The sequence below is a fragment of the Anomaloglossus baeobatrachus genome, chromosome 4, assembly GCF_048569485.1.
Source record: "Anomaloglossus baeobatrachus isolate aAnoBae1 chromosome 4, aAnoBae1.hap1, whole genome shotgun sequence".
Taxonomy (NCBI): Eukaryota; Metazoa; Chordata; class Amphibia; order Anura; family Aromobatidae; genus Anomaloglossus; species Anomaloglossus baeobatrachus.
In genome coordinates this window covers 500,823,468-500,836,469 of record NC_134356.1, presented here as the reverse complement: position 1 = coordinate 500,836,469, position 13,002 = coordinate 500,823,468, and the positions used below count along the sequence as shown (strand labels likewise).

The 13,002-nt window shown below is 38.7% G+C and overlaps 1 protein-coding gene across 2 annotated transcripts in view; it reads right to left on the bottom strand.

Annotated features, from left to right (window-relative positions):
- Window positions 1–13,002, bottom strand: part of SLC12A1 (solute carrier family 12 member 1) — a 243,034-nt gene that overhangs the window by 174,896 nt on the left and 55,136 nt on the right. Inside the window, exons 5-7 of one of the 2 annotated variants that reach the window (XM_075345801.1) lie at window positions 7,911–8,006; window positions 2,307–2,446; window positions 337–447 (exon numbers count right to left, since the gene is read on the bottom strand). In XM_075345801.1, coding sequence (XP_075201916.1) covers window positions 337–447; window positions 2,307–2,446; window positions 7,911–8,006 — 347 coding nt within the window. Of the gene's footprint in view, window positions 1–336; window positions 448–2,306; window positions 2,447–7,910; window positions 8,007–12,163; window positions 12,241–13,002 lie in introns of those variants that run through there. The other variant, XM_075345802.1, reaches the window with a different exon arrangement.

The following is a 13,002-nucleotide window of genomic DNA, read 5'->3' as shown; positions in this document are numbered from 1 at the left end:
AATTATAATGAAACTTAACCCAGACGTCCCCCACACTTTATGATGTGGTCAGTGATTTCACAGTCAAAGGGAGAGCAACGAGCTAATAAGAAGGCGATCATTGTCATTCTCAGACATCAATTATGTGCAGGACATTTCAATGAGAATAAATCATTGACACAAATGTAAGTAATATAACACATTTATACTGAGCTTTTTGCAGAAATAAACATTAATTTGGAATAAAAACTTTTAATCTGTTTTACCAACTTTTCATCAAATCCATGATTGGAAGTATCGGCATTATATTGTATCCACCGTATTTTCTGAATCTGTTTTCTCAGCCTCGCCTCTTACCTTTGCTTCCCATTCCATGCCAGCTACAGAAATACCAAGCAGAATGATTACTGTTATTGTCCCCACAATCCTGATATCATTCATCTCATCCACCATGATTGCATTATTGTCCTATTGGGAAAGAAGTCAACGATTTAATAGGTGTAATCAAAATCTTGGTACCGTAACATGGACAGTAGCCAGCCGTCATTCTCCACTAGCCGGGTGACGGCACACTTACATCATGAATATCCTCATAATCTATGTGCCCTGTGTATTTTGTAATATTTTATAATATATTATATTAGCCAAGCAGAACCATATTATTTATGCAGTTTATGCTAAACGTTATTGCCTCTATAATATATTGCCCCTTATATAGGGTATTGTAGTCTTATGAGAGATGACTTTAAAGTGAATCTGTCAACAGGTTTTTGGTACCTCATCTGAGAGCAGCAAGATGTAGGCAAAGAGAATCTGAATCCAACGATGTATCACTCAGAGAATTGCCCCCATCCATACCAGAATCTGTGTCTACAATGTACATTGACAGTGAGCTGCTATTCACAGAAGTGGGCAGAGGTGGATGAGTGCTTATGCACCAGCTAGTCAAGGCAACAATAACCTCCTGGTGCTAAAACAAATATTACAAGTAAACAACACTGAGGGCCTTGATAAGAGAGGCATCATTGAATTCTATTTGTTGACCATTACAGCATGTTGTCTTCAGATTAAATAGAAAAAACCTGATGACAAATTGCCTTTAAGGAGGTTGTCCACCTTTGAGGGCATTTTTGTTTTACTTCAATTCACATATTTTTGGATATAAATCATTTTTGCAATCGGCTGCATTAAACATTTTGTGCCGTTTGCCTCATTTAACCTCTGTGTTGCCCAATCTATAGTTGGGTGTTGAATGGGTTAACTAAGAATCCATCAGTCAACCTGCTAATATGGGTTGACAGGCAGTTTGTAACTCTTTTAGCTGTCTATTTTTCTGAGCTTTACTCAGCTGATTTATGGCCGTGGACAACATCAAAGTTGAATTTTCAGGTAAACAAAGAGCCTGTAACAACAAAGGTGCAACATTTTTAACAAATCCAAGTAACAAAACACATTTTTAGCTCCAAATATATGCATTTAAGTAAGAAAATAAAAATAATAAATAATGGTCCCAAAGGTGGACAAACCCTTTAAGCCGCTAAGACTTTAGGTAGAGTTTATCTTGAAGGATAGGTCACACAGTTAATCTATTATTATTAGTCTATGTGCTAACTAATCATCTACAGAAAGTATACATATTTCCTTTTTCGGGCAGATTGAGTAGAGGCAGAGTCTATTAGGCTGTGTACCCACGATCCGTGTTCTTAGCGTTTTGGACGCAGTATATTTCAGCTACGTCCAAAATACTGCGTTATACAGTACAAGCATAGTGGACGGGATTTATAGAAATCCCGTGTCCACTGTGAGTGTATGGCCTGAATGGAAAACTGACCTGCGGTGTGGCTTCCCGAGCCGCATGCTTGTCAATTCTTTGCTTTGGAGCCGCAAGCATCCTCCACAGGAAGAACAGAAGAGAGAGACCACAGCGCCCCAAACCCCGATTGTGGGCATCTGCGGTCTCCTGTGGTTTCCTGCGGAGGAGACTCGCGGCCCCGCAGGTCAGGTCCAGGACGCAGTGGGTCCTGATCGGATGCACATACTCTTAAAGGTTTAGTTATTGCATATGAATGTAAGGGGCATCAGTCTGAATTTTTGTAATATATTTTATCATCGGTTTGAAAACAGAAGAAATCTGTTCTTGTGTTTGATGTTAAGAAGGGCGAGAACCTGGAACATCTATTGGCAAAAGCTGGGACAAAATGATAAAAATACCATACTAAAGCAATATACTACTATTGTTTATTACCACCAAGAATCATTAACCATGAAGGCAATTCCACCTAAGGTGAAATACTTAAAAGATATTCTCCAGGAGTCACAGTATTCACCTTTAGAAGATCCACAACGGTTTCTGAGAAACCAACCACGTACATAGCAACCGCAACAGCATTGGCAAAAGCAAAGATAAGTCCAATAGATCCACCAAATTCTGGTCCAAGGCTCCTGGAGATAAGATAGTAGGCGCCACCTAAAAGAGGCAATAGGTTAGATTAGCTCATGGATGCACTTCAGTTTGTAAGGTGGTGTCGCTCAAATTGTCATGTGTCATGAACAGACTTGGCCCTACAAAAAGTTGAAGGGAAAAGCCTTGCGGGCATTTGTCCTCCTGTTCTTGCCAATCTTTCCTTACGTCACTGATTGACCATGCCAGGAAATGACTAATCTACATTTATACAGGAGTTAGGGATTAAAAAATAGCTGAAGTTATGTTTTTCTTTATTTATTCTGTTAAACATTTAACCATGAAGACATTTCAGATGTAATTGATATTGCCTGCGGATATGAGCAGAGAATGTGTCTGTTCATGGCACAAGAGAATTAGAGGAACCAATGCGATCTGAATCTGCATAAAGCAGTTTTCTCCTATTCCTATAGATTTGCCCATAGACAGTAATTAGCAGCAGAGTAGCTGGAACATTATGTGATTATGCTCAGATTAAATGGAATTACATGGAAATTTGTCCATGTTATTGTAGTGATGTTCGCACTTACCCTTTTTTCACTATCCTTATTTTACTGGTCATTGTGGAATTTGTTGAAGAATTATTTCCTGGTTAAATATTGCATTGCTTTTCATTACAATTAAACTGTAACAATTATTTTGGTCACTGGGTCAAATACAATTTAATAGATATGATACAGAAGAAATAGTAAAGCAATGGAGGTGTTACAAAGTATCTGATCACCTCTAAGTTTTTCTCCTGACTTTTTTATTCATATATGAAGCCCAGTATGGTTTATATGGAAATAATTATTCAACGTGACTAAAGTATTGCAAATTAATAGGGTATATCCATGTTATAAACTGATGAAATATCACTAGGATATGAAATCACTTTATGATCGGTGGGCTTTCAACGTCAGAGACCCCTAAAATAATAAAAATGAAAGGGACAGAGGACTGGTGTTGTTTCCTTTCACTCTATCTTCTTCACAATACCCGCTGTATTGTATTTAGTAGGGCTGGCTGAGGCTTTCTGCTGCCTTAAAGGGAATCTATCAGCAGGTTTTTGCTATGTTAGCTGAAGCCAGCATGCTGTAAGGGTTAACACAGAAATTTAAAGCTTTCTGTCTTGTCACAGTCCAATCTTTTATTTATTATATATGTTTGTTTAAGCAGCAGGAGACTTATAATTGCAGGACTACAACATCATGAGTAGGCCAGTCCAACACGCCTTCTGCTGTGATTGGCACTTCACTGTCAATGTATAATCTCTATAGAGAGCCTGATATGGGTGGGATTCAGCTCTCAGGAGTCTGTTACATGAATAAAGCTAACAAATCTGTGTCAGAACGGCTGCAGCCAGTAATCTAAGTGATGCATAGTTGAATTCAGAGTCTCTTTTCCTACATCATGCTGCTCTCAGGTGAGGTAGCAAAAACCTCCTGATAGATTCCCTATAACGTAATGGCTCAAATCGGGAAACAGCGCTGGTTTTATTCTCTGGATTACAAACTAAAATGATGACATATCCTAGTGATGGGGAAAACCCCTTTAATGGAGCAAAGAAAATAGATATTTTGAATGTGAATAGGTGCACACTTACCTCGTACTGGAAATACAACACGAACCCACTAAGCATCCAACAATTATAGCTGGGTCATGTGTACATTACCAATATGTCTCTGTTTAAACCTACAATAAGGTTATCTTGGGTCTTTCCCAACACAGTCTCAGTCGTGTACGTTGGATCTGCTTACTTTCTTACCTTAACTTTCTCCCATCATCAAACCAATAACTATGTATAATTTTGGCAATTCTGTGTTTTTCTAATTAAAGGGAGTCTGTCAGCTTAAAATGACTGTTCAAACCAAGCACAGCATCTTGTGGGACATATAGCCCTAATAATTTATTTTTACTTTGTATGTCCAAATCTGTTTAATTTGCCAGATGTTGTTCTGTATTAAATATGCTAGAGGCACTCTGTGCACCCTTGGCCTGGCCAAGCAGTTCAATACACCTCTCATCCTACCTGATTTAGAATTATTACTGTCCCCCTCACCCTGGATTGACAGTTCTGACTTTACAGGACACAGAGGTGGGGGGAGATGGAAAACATGGAGTAAAGTGGGCAGCTTTGCTTTGCCATGCCAAGGGTGCACCTAGCACCTGAGTAATATATGTGAATAAAGAACAATTTGTGGTATATGAATCAATGGATTTTGACCTAAATATATGATTTCTATCAGGGCCATGTCTATTACCACGTGTTGTTCGAAAAGTCACTTTGTGCTCACACACCACCTCCAAAAGGATATTATGTTTGGAATATTTTAAGTTAATGTACTATCCAACAGGGTTATCTTACAACAAAGATGTAATTTCTATTTTATAGACACTTTGACTTGATGCTCGGCTCGTATTATTCACTAGTCATGTTATTCACCGTAGTCTCGTATACATTATAATTTTATAACTGCCTATATATTACATCTTCCTTTTGTACAGTTAGCATTTATATTATATCATTTTGTTAATTATATATTCTACTACTAGCTTCCTACAAATTAATGTATCCTTTGATAGTGTGTAAAATGTCTCAAGTTACTGGTAGTTAAAGGGAACTGTGACCAAATTTGATCCTTATTAACTGCAGCCACCAACACTGAGCTCATATATACAGTATTCTAGAATATTGCATATAAGAGCCCAGGCCACTCTGTATAATGTAAAAAACATTTTTTATTATACTCACCTGTGGGGCGGTCGAGTCTTTTTTCCCATTTCCATGTAGATGATGCATCCTACGTTATCCACACAGAAGTCTCTATTGTGCTCCTGCACACTTGCACTGAGAGCAAAGCACAGTACTGTAATGCGCAAGCACGGGGAAAGGTCAAAGAACAGCCGCACATGTGCACTACAATACTTTTATCTGCCCTCAGCAGAGCAGAGAGAAGTGCGTGTTCACAGGAGCATAATGGAGATTTCTGTGTGGATAACGTAGGATGTGTCATCCACACAAAGCTGGGAAGGAAGATGGCGATGGAAGGAAGAGAGGAAGCGCTGGCCCGAGATCAGCGAAGCCTATCGGACCCGACTGTACCCCGCAGGTGAATATAATAAAAGCTGTTTTTCACATTGTACAGAGTGGCTTGGGAACTTGGGGAATGTTTTCTGCTGCAGGAGTTATATCTCTCATACAGCTACATGGCAGAGTGAATGCAAGTGTGATCAGAACCTTTTTCAACAACACGTAGTTCCTTACTTGCATTCATCACTCAATCAGTCAGCAGTATTCATGCAGGACAATGCCCTCTGTCACAGAACAAAATGGGTAAAGCAGTTCCTTGAAACAGAAAACATTGAAACGATGAAATGGCCAGCTCAGAATCCTGATCTAAACCCAATAGAAAACCTCTAGAAAATCCTTGGTTACAAAGTTATGGCCAAGAAACCCACAACAGTCAAAGAACTGTGGAAGAGACTGGAAGAAGAGTGGACCAAAATCACACTAGAGCAGGGTGAGAGACTAGTGATGTCCTGTGGCTGTAGATGTGCTGAAGTCATTCAAAGCAAAGGCCTGTACACTTCCTACTGATTGGTGACTGTTACCTTCAGAAAATGTAGTTATAATCATTCTCTGTAAACTCCCATGTTTAAAAATCAGGCAGAAATCATTCCAACAGATCTCTGCCGAATCCACTGACTGCTGAGCAAGTGAACTTAACCCAAATCAGTTCAATAACAGACCATTTACCCTTGTTACCGAAGAGGCACATTTTTTTTCATGCATGTGGTATAAAAAGCTGTAAAAAATGTTCTTATTCACATAGTTTTTGCATATTTTTAGTGTTACATAGTGCCTAATTTTTTTTTGTTCTTTTCATATTGTTTTTTTATTGTTTTGCCAATATTTGATATCGGTGGGAAAATACATTTCTGTTTTACACATTGATTTTAATTGTTTTATGCCTTTAAAGGAACACTTAAATTATACTTTTTTTTTCTCCTTTTTGTAACAATTATTTTTATATATCGGACCTTTTTTTGCCACAGGGGTACTGTTAGTAACAGTGATTTGGATTTACAGCATCTTTTTTTATTTTTTACTTAATATATTTTTCCTAGGTTTAACTATTCTATTTAATTATGTACTTTTTTAACCTATTAAATATATTTTGTCCCATAATGTAATAAAAGACCAATTGGGGGCATTTGAACATTTAAATTTCCTTTTTAAAAATCTGATTTCCCCTGTAACTTGAGTCTGTTATATAAATCTCAGTTACAGAAGAAAGTCAGCTTCCAGGCTGCAAAACAGAGCTGAATGTGTCTCCTAGAACCCAGGATCTTCTGCTGTCTCCCTACATCCAGCAATCCGAAGTCCACTGGGTCTGAAATAGTAAGTACCGCTAGCACTTGATATATATTGTGTATATTTCAGAATGTACACAAGAGAGTCATATGCAGACCTCCCGGACATATATTGTCTATGGGTAGTGCAGAAGTAATTATTCTCTGTAAAATTCTATAGAAAGCTATGTAAAATACTAAACATTTAGGACTAGTAAATCTTAAACCACCCCAGTTTGGATTTGCAGCATTTCATTTTCACCTTCAAGTCTAAGGGGTACTTTACACGCTGCGACATCACTAGCATCGGCTAGCGATGTCCAGCGCGATAGTACCCGCCGCCATCGCACATGCGATATCTGGTGCTCGCTGCTGTAGCAAACATTATCGCTACGGCAGCGTCACACGCACATACCTTGTTGGCGACGTCGCAGTGACCGCCAAACAATCCCTCCTTCAAGGGGGAGGTGCGTTCGGCGTCATAGCGATGTCACCGCGACGTCACTAAGCGGCCGGCCAATAGAAGTGGAGGGGCGGAGATGAGCGGGACATAACATCCCGCCCACCTTCTCCCTTCCACATAGCTGGTGAATGCAGGTAAGGAGATGTTTGTCGTTCCTACGGGTTTACACACAGCGATGTGTGGAGCTGCAGGAACGACAAACAACATCGTACCGGCAGCTGGAGCGACATTATGGAAATGAACGACGTGACACAGATCAGCGATTTTTGACTGTTTTGCGCTCGTTCATCGTCGCTCCTAGGATTTACACATTGCGATGTCGCTACCGGAGCCGGATGTGTGTCACAACAACCGTGACCCCGACGATATAGCGGTAGCGATGTCGCAACGTGTAAAGTACCCCTTAGGCTATTAGTTTGATAACAACATAAAACAGTTTTCCAACAATAGCTACACAAGCAGGTTATGTAAAGTAATAGAAGACCAAGTCCTTTATATTTTAATTTTCTTTCATAGGTAAAAATGGGGATACATAACGTAAGCCAACAAATTATATAGAGGTTCTGATAGTTTGGATAGTTTACAAATACGTTTACGAATACATTCTGTCAAAGTGTCAATAATCAATGGCAGCGGACATAATAAAAAGCTATATTCTTAAAAAATACATACCTCCTCTGACAATGCCATTGGTGCATATTGCTGACATAGAAAGACCTGTCAGTGTGGTTACCACCACACTGAGACCAATGATAACAAATCCAAGACCTGAGAACAGCAAAAAAAAATTACATTTACCTGCATCCGACACAAGCATTAAATATTGGAGTTGCCTGGAATTCTGTTGCATGGAAGACATGTTACTCCTGAAATGTACTGGGATGAAAGTCACTTACCGTACTGGTGTCCAACTAGGGTACATGTGCTAATGTAATCTAGTGCTGTAACTTTGCCAATTAGGCTTTTAATCATAATATTAATTATAAATCCAAAACTAATTTGAGTTATTTTAATGTCTTTAATTACTCTTACACATAGAGGTAGAATGCCCGATACCTGTAAAAAACAACTCAACCCAAAACTGTGGAAATTGATAGCAAAAGTACGCTATGTTTCACCATGAAGTACTAGGTGCATCTCTGCCAATATTGAGTGTGCACCACTCTATAATAACCAGAATGTCTGTGATGTAAGAGGCTGTACATCCAAATCCATACAAAATGGCTCAAAACTTTATTATTTCCCAAGCAAGATTGAGTCAGGTACAAATGGTTAAAAACAAAACCGTCTGAAGATAAACAGATCCTGATCTGGGTATATGATATGCAATGGACCACCCTAAATAGTCCCTATAATTAGGTGCAGGATTACTATCGTGACAAAAGAATCTGATATTCAGAATTGGATTGAATTCACAATATTCAGTTTGGACACACCTTCTCATTCAAAGAGTTTTCTTTATTTTCTTGTTCAAATGATTTTTATTAGGTTTATTTTTCTTTATTTTCATGACTCTGAAAATTGTAGATTCACATCGAAGGTATCAAAATTATGAATTAACACGTGCGGAATGAAATACTTAACAAAAAAGTGTGAAACAACTGAAAATATGTCTTATATACTAGGTTCTTCAAAGTAGCCACCTTTTGCTTTGATTACTGCTTTGCACACTCTTGGCATTCTCTTGATGAGCTTCAAGAGGTAGTCACTGGAAATGGTTTTCACTTCACAGGTGTGCCCTGGCAGGTTTAATAAGTGGGATTTCTTGCCTTATAAATGGGGTTGGGACCATCAGTTGTGTTGTGCAGAAGTCTGGTAGATACACAGCTGATAGTCCTACTGAATAGACTGTTAGCTGCTTTTTTCTTGCCATAATACAAATTCTAAGTAAAGAAAAACGAGTGGCCATCATTACTTTAAGAAATGAAGATCAGTCAGTCCGAAAAATTGGGAAAACTTTGAAAGTGTCCCCAAGTGCAGTGGCAAAAACCATCAAACGCTACAAAAAAACTGGCTCACATGAGGACCGCCCCAGGAAAGGCAGACCAAGAGTCACCTCTGCTGCGGAGGATAAGTTTATCCGAGTAACCAGTCTCAGAAATTGCAGGTTAACAGCAGCTCAGATTAGAGACCAGGTAAATGCCACACAGAGTTCTAGCAGCAGACACATCTCTAGAACAACTGTTAAGAGGAGACTTTGTGCAGCAGGCCTTCATGGTAAAATAGTTGCTAGGAAACCACTGCTAAGGACAGGCAACAAGCTGAAGAGACTTATTTGGGCTAAAGAACACAAGGAAAGGACATTAGACTAGTGAAAATCTGTGCTTTGGTCTGATGAGTCCAAATTTGAGACCTTTGGATCCAACCACCGTGTCTTTGTGTGATGCAGAAAAGGTGAACGGATGGACTCTTCATGCCTGGTTCCCACCGTGAAGCATGGAGGAGGAGGTGTGATGGTGTGGGGGTGCTTTGCTGGTGACACTATTGGGGATTTATTCAAAATTGAAGGCATAATGAACCAGCATGGCTACCACAGCATCTTGCAGCGGCTTGCTATTCCATCCGGTTTGCGTTTAGTTGGACCATCATTTATTTTTTAACAGGACAATGACCCCAAACACACCTCCAGGCTGTCTAAGGGCTATTTAACTAAGAAGGAGAATGATGGGGTGGTAAGCCAGATGACCTGGCCTCCACAGTCACCAGACCTGAACCCAATTGAGATGGTTTGGAGTGAGCTGGACCGCAGAGTGAAGGCAAAAGGGCAAACAAGTGCTAAGCATCTCTGGGAACTCCTTCAAGACTGTTGGAAGACAATTTCCGGTGACTACCTATTGAAGCTCATCAAGACAATACCAAGAGTGTGCAAAGCAGTAATCAAAGCAAAAGGTGGTTACTTTGAAGAACCTAGAATATAAGACATATTATCAGTTGTCTCAAACTTTTTTGTTAAGTATTTCATTCCACATGTGTTAATTCATAGTTTTGATGCCTTCAATGTGAATCTACAATTTTCAGAGTCATGAAAATATGAATATGAATATGAAATGAGAATATGAATAAGATATATGATGAATATGAATATGAATATGAACAAATATGAATGAGAAAGTGTGTCCAAACTTTTGGTCTGTACTGTACATCGAAAGAAAATTGTGAACTTGTGAGAAAGATTATTATTTCCATAAAAAGAAAGGAAGAGGTCCTCTCCTTGAGCAACATGGCAGGGAGGTCACCAATTACTCATCATGGAATCACTGTATGGGGGCAGCATGCCATGAATATCTCCATATAAGTGGCTTTGTCAGACTTGAATGTCTTTAGATGATCTTAATTGTTGGTTCCACCTTACTAAATCTGTGAAAATAATAAAGTATTGATGCTTTTTTTGTATGGACTTGGATGTGCGCCCTCTTTTATGTTTAGAGCCTTCTGGCTGTGGTGTTGCAGTACTTAATGTGTGGCACACTACAACTATGTTTAAGAGCGGACAAACTATACATCTTTAGGGTTAAAAAGTAATTAGTTTTCCATAAAAATAGCTGCTTTAAAGAAGAAAGAAGTAGAATTGAGCAGGTATCCAAGTATTTTGGAAATCTGAAATGGAAAGAGCTCACTAATAAATATACCCCAAGCATAAGATTTCTTAAGGAGGACCTGTCACCTGGTCAAATGTGGCCACTTTTTGTTCTTCTTTTCTTCTTCGACTCTTCTGAGTATTCCATTTTTTTTTCTTAAATCAGCCATTCTGTTTTCAGCCTTTTCATTCAGGAGGCATGGCTCACGGTAATTATATAGAGCAAACTATACCTACTTTGTAAAGACCATAGAAATGAACACTAAATAAACAAGCCCATTTCTCTGTACCTGTATGGAGGATAAAAAAGACTGGAATGCTCAGGGGAGCAGCGGGAATAAAAAAAAGAGCAAAATTCGGCTCTGCGGAGTATTCCATTTTGTTAAACACCATTCGGTTTTCGGATCTTTTATCCAGGAGGCATGGCTCACGGTAGTTATATAGAGCAAACTTTGCCAACTTTGTAAACACCATAGAAATGGACACTAAATAAATAAACCGATTTCTCAGTACCTGTATGGAGGACAAAACAAATGGAATGCTGAGGGGAGCAACAGGAATAAAATAGAGCAAAACCTGGTCACTTTTGACCTGATGACAGGTCCTCTTTAAGTATATTATATATGCGACTAGGACAGAAAGATACATAAGTGGACAGGATTTGTTTCATGCAAATAAATAATATGCTTAGTTAGGCCTGTTGCTAATCAAATGCAAAGAAATGGCCACAGTTATGAAGGAACTGTTGTATATGTCAATGGATTTAAAGAGTACCTCTGGATATTGGACTTTGAGTCCCATTAGTTGTATTCTTGTATTCCCATCGTAGTACTCCTCATATAATACAACACTGCTTTACTTATTTGCATTCTGCAGCACAGTAATATGAAGCTGAAATACATACCCTGTAAACAATAATGCTTATATTGTAGACCAATATGTCGATCATTGTTCTTTGAATGGACACCACCTGAAATAATCCATGATCCATCTTTATGTTACTCACCTCATTCTCGTAGGAGATAAAAAATGGAAAAGGGACCTTAATATTTCATCTTATCTCAAGTCAGATTTCTGTCCATCTTTGTAAAACATGTCTTAAGAGAAGTTTAGATGGGACTAATTTGCCCTTGGTCCCAGCCGTTCCTTCCCATTGTTCTTAGGCTGGATTTAGACCCACCGTGTCTAACATTTGCCTCCTCCTAGATGACGTTACCTTACCAATTGTTGACCTTGGTTCTCCACCTCCAGAGGTCCCAATAAGACTTTCCAGAACTTAAAACTGATAGTATAATCTCCTACCTAGCCATTCAATGACTCGGTATGTTACGTATCCTTAACTCTTTACCTCCTCGTACAAAACCGTTGGTTGCTATTGCAGAGGTTGACAAACCAGTAATTGTGGTTACCATGGTCGCAAGTAAAATTATTATTACGCCCAGACCTGTCAGTAGTAGAAGAAAATGAAATATTTTATATATGTTTTGTCTTTTAATACAATATAAAGCTGGACACGTTGAGTTCTGGAATTTACGAGCCTGGAAATAAATACTGAGTTCTTGAAAAAGGCTGTATGGGAAAAAGTGACTGAATACCAACTTGTGAATAGCAGAGCAGTCCTCACGTAAATCCTGAAATTAAGAACCTAGGAGAAAGACTTAACTACCCACTGTTGGAAGCGTTGAGACACTTTTAAAATCCTGAAATAAATTCATCTTCTTGTCTCATTTTTGCTCTATACTCCAGTCGATGCTAAAAAAAAAAAGCCTCCAGCAAGTCAAGTATATGATTACCTTAAAATAATGAGATTCTGAACTGGCATCGACCTTTAGATCGTCCATGCCTCATATTTTATTACCTCCACTGACACATCCATTTGTGGCAATTGCAGAGGTGGAAAGGCCAGTTATAGTAGTTACTGTCACAGCTAACCCGATGATAATGACACCAAGACCTCAGTGGAAAGAGAAAAATACAGTATGTTAACTATTAAACATACTTCTGTTTGTGTCTTATCAAGATCGCCCTTCTCCAATAAGCCTACAGGCTTCACTATTAGCAACTGTCCATTACATAATGCTTTTCTTACATGCTGACCAAGATAATTAATTAATATGCTGAACTTTTGTCTAATATTGGCTACAAAATCAAAGATACACAATAATGGCTACTGGATTAAAACCCTTA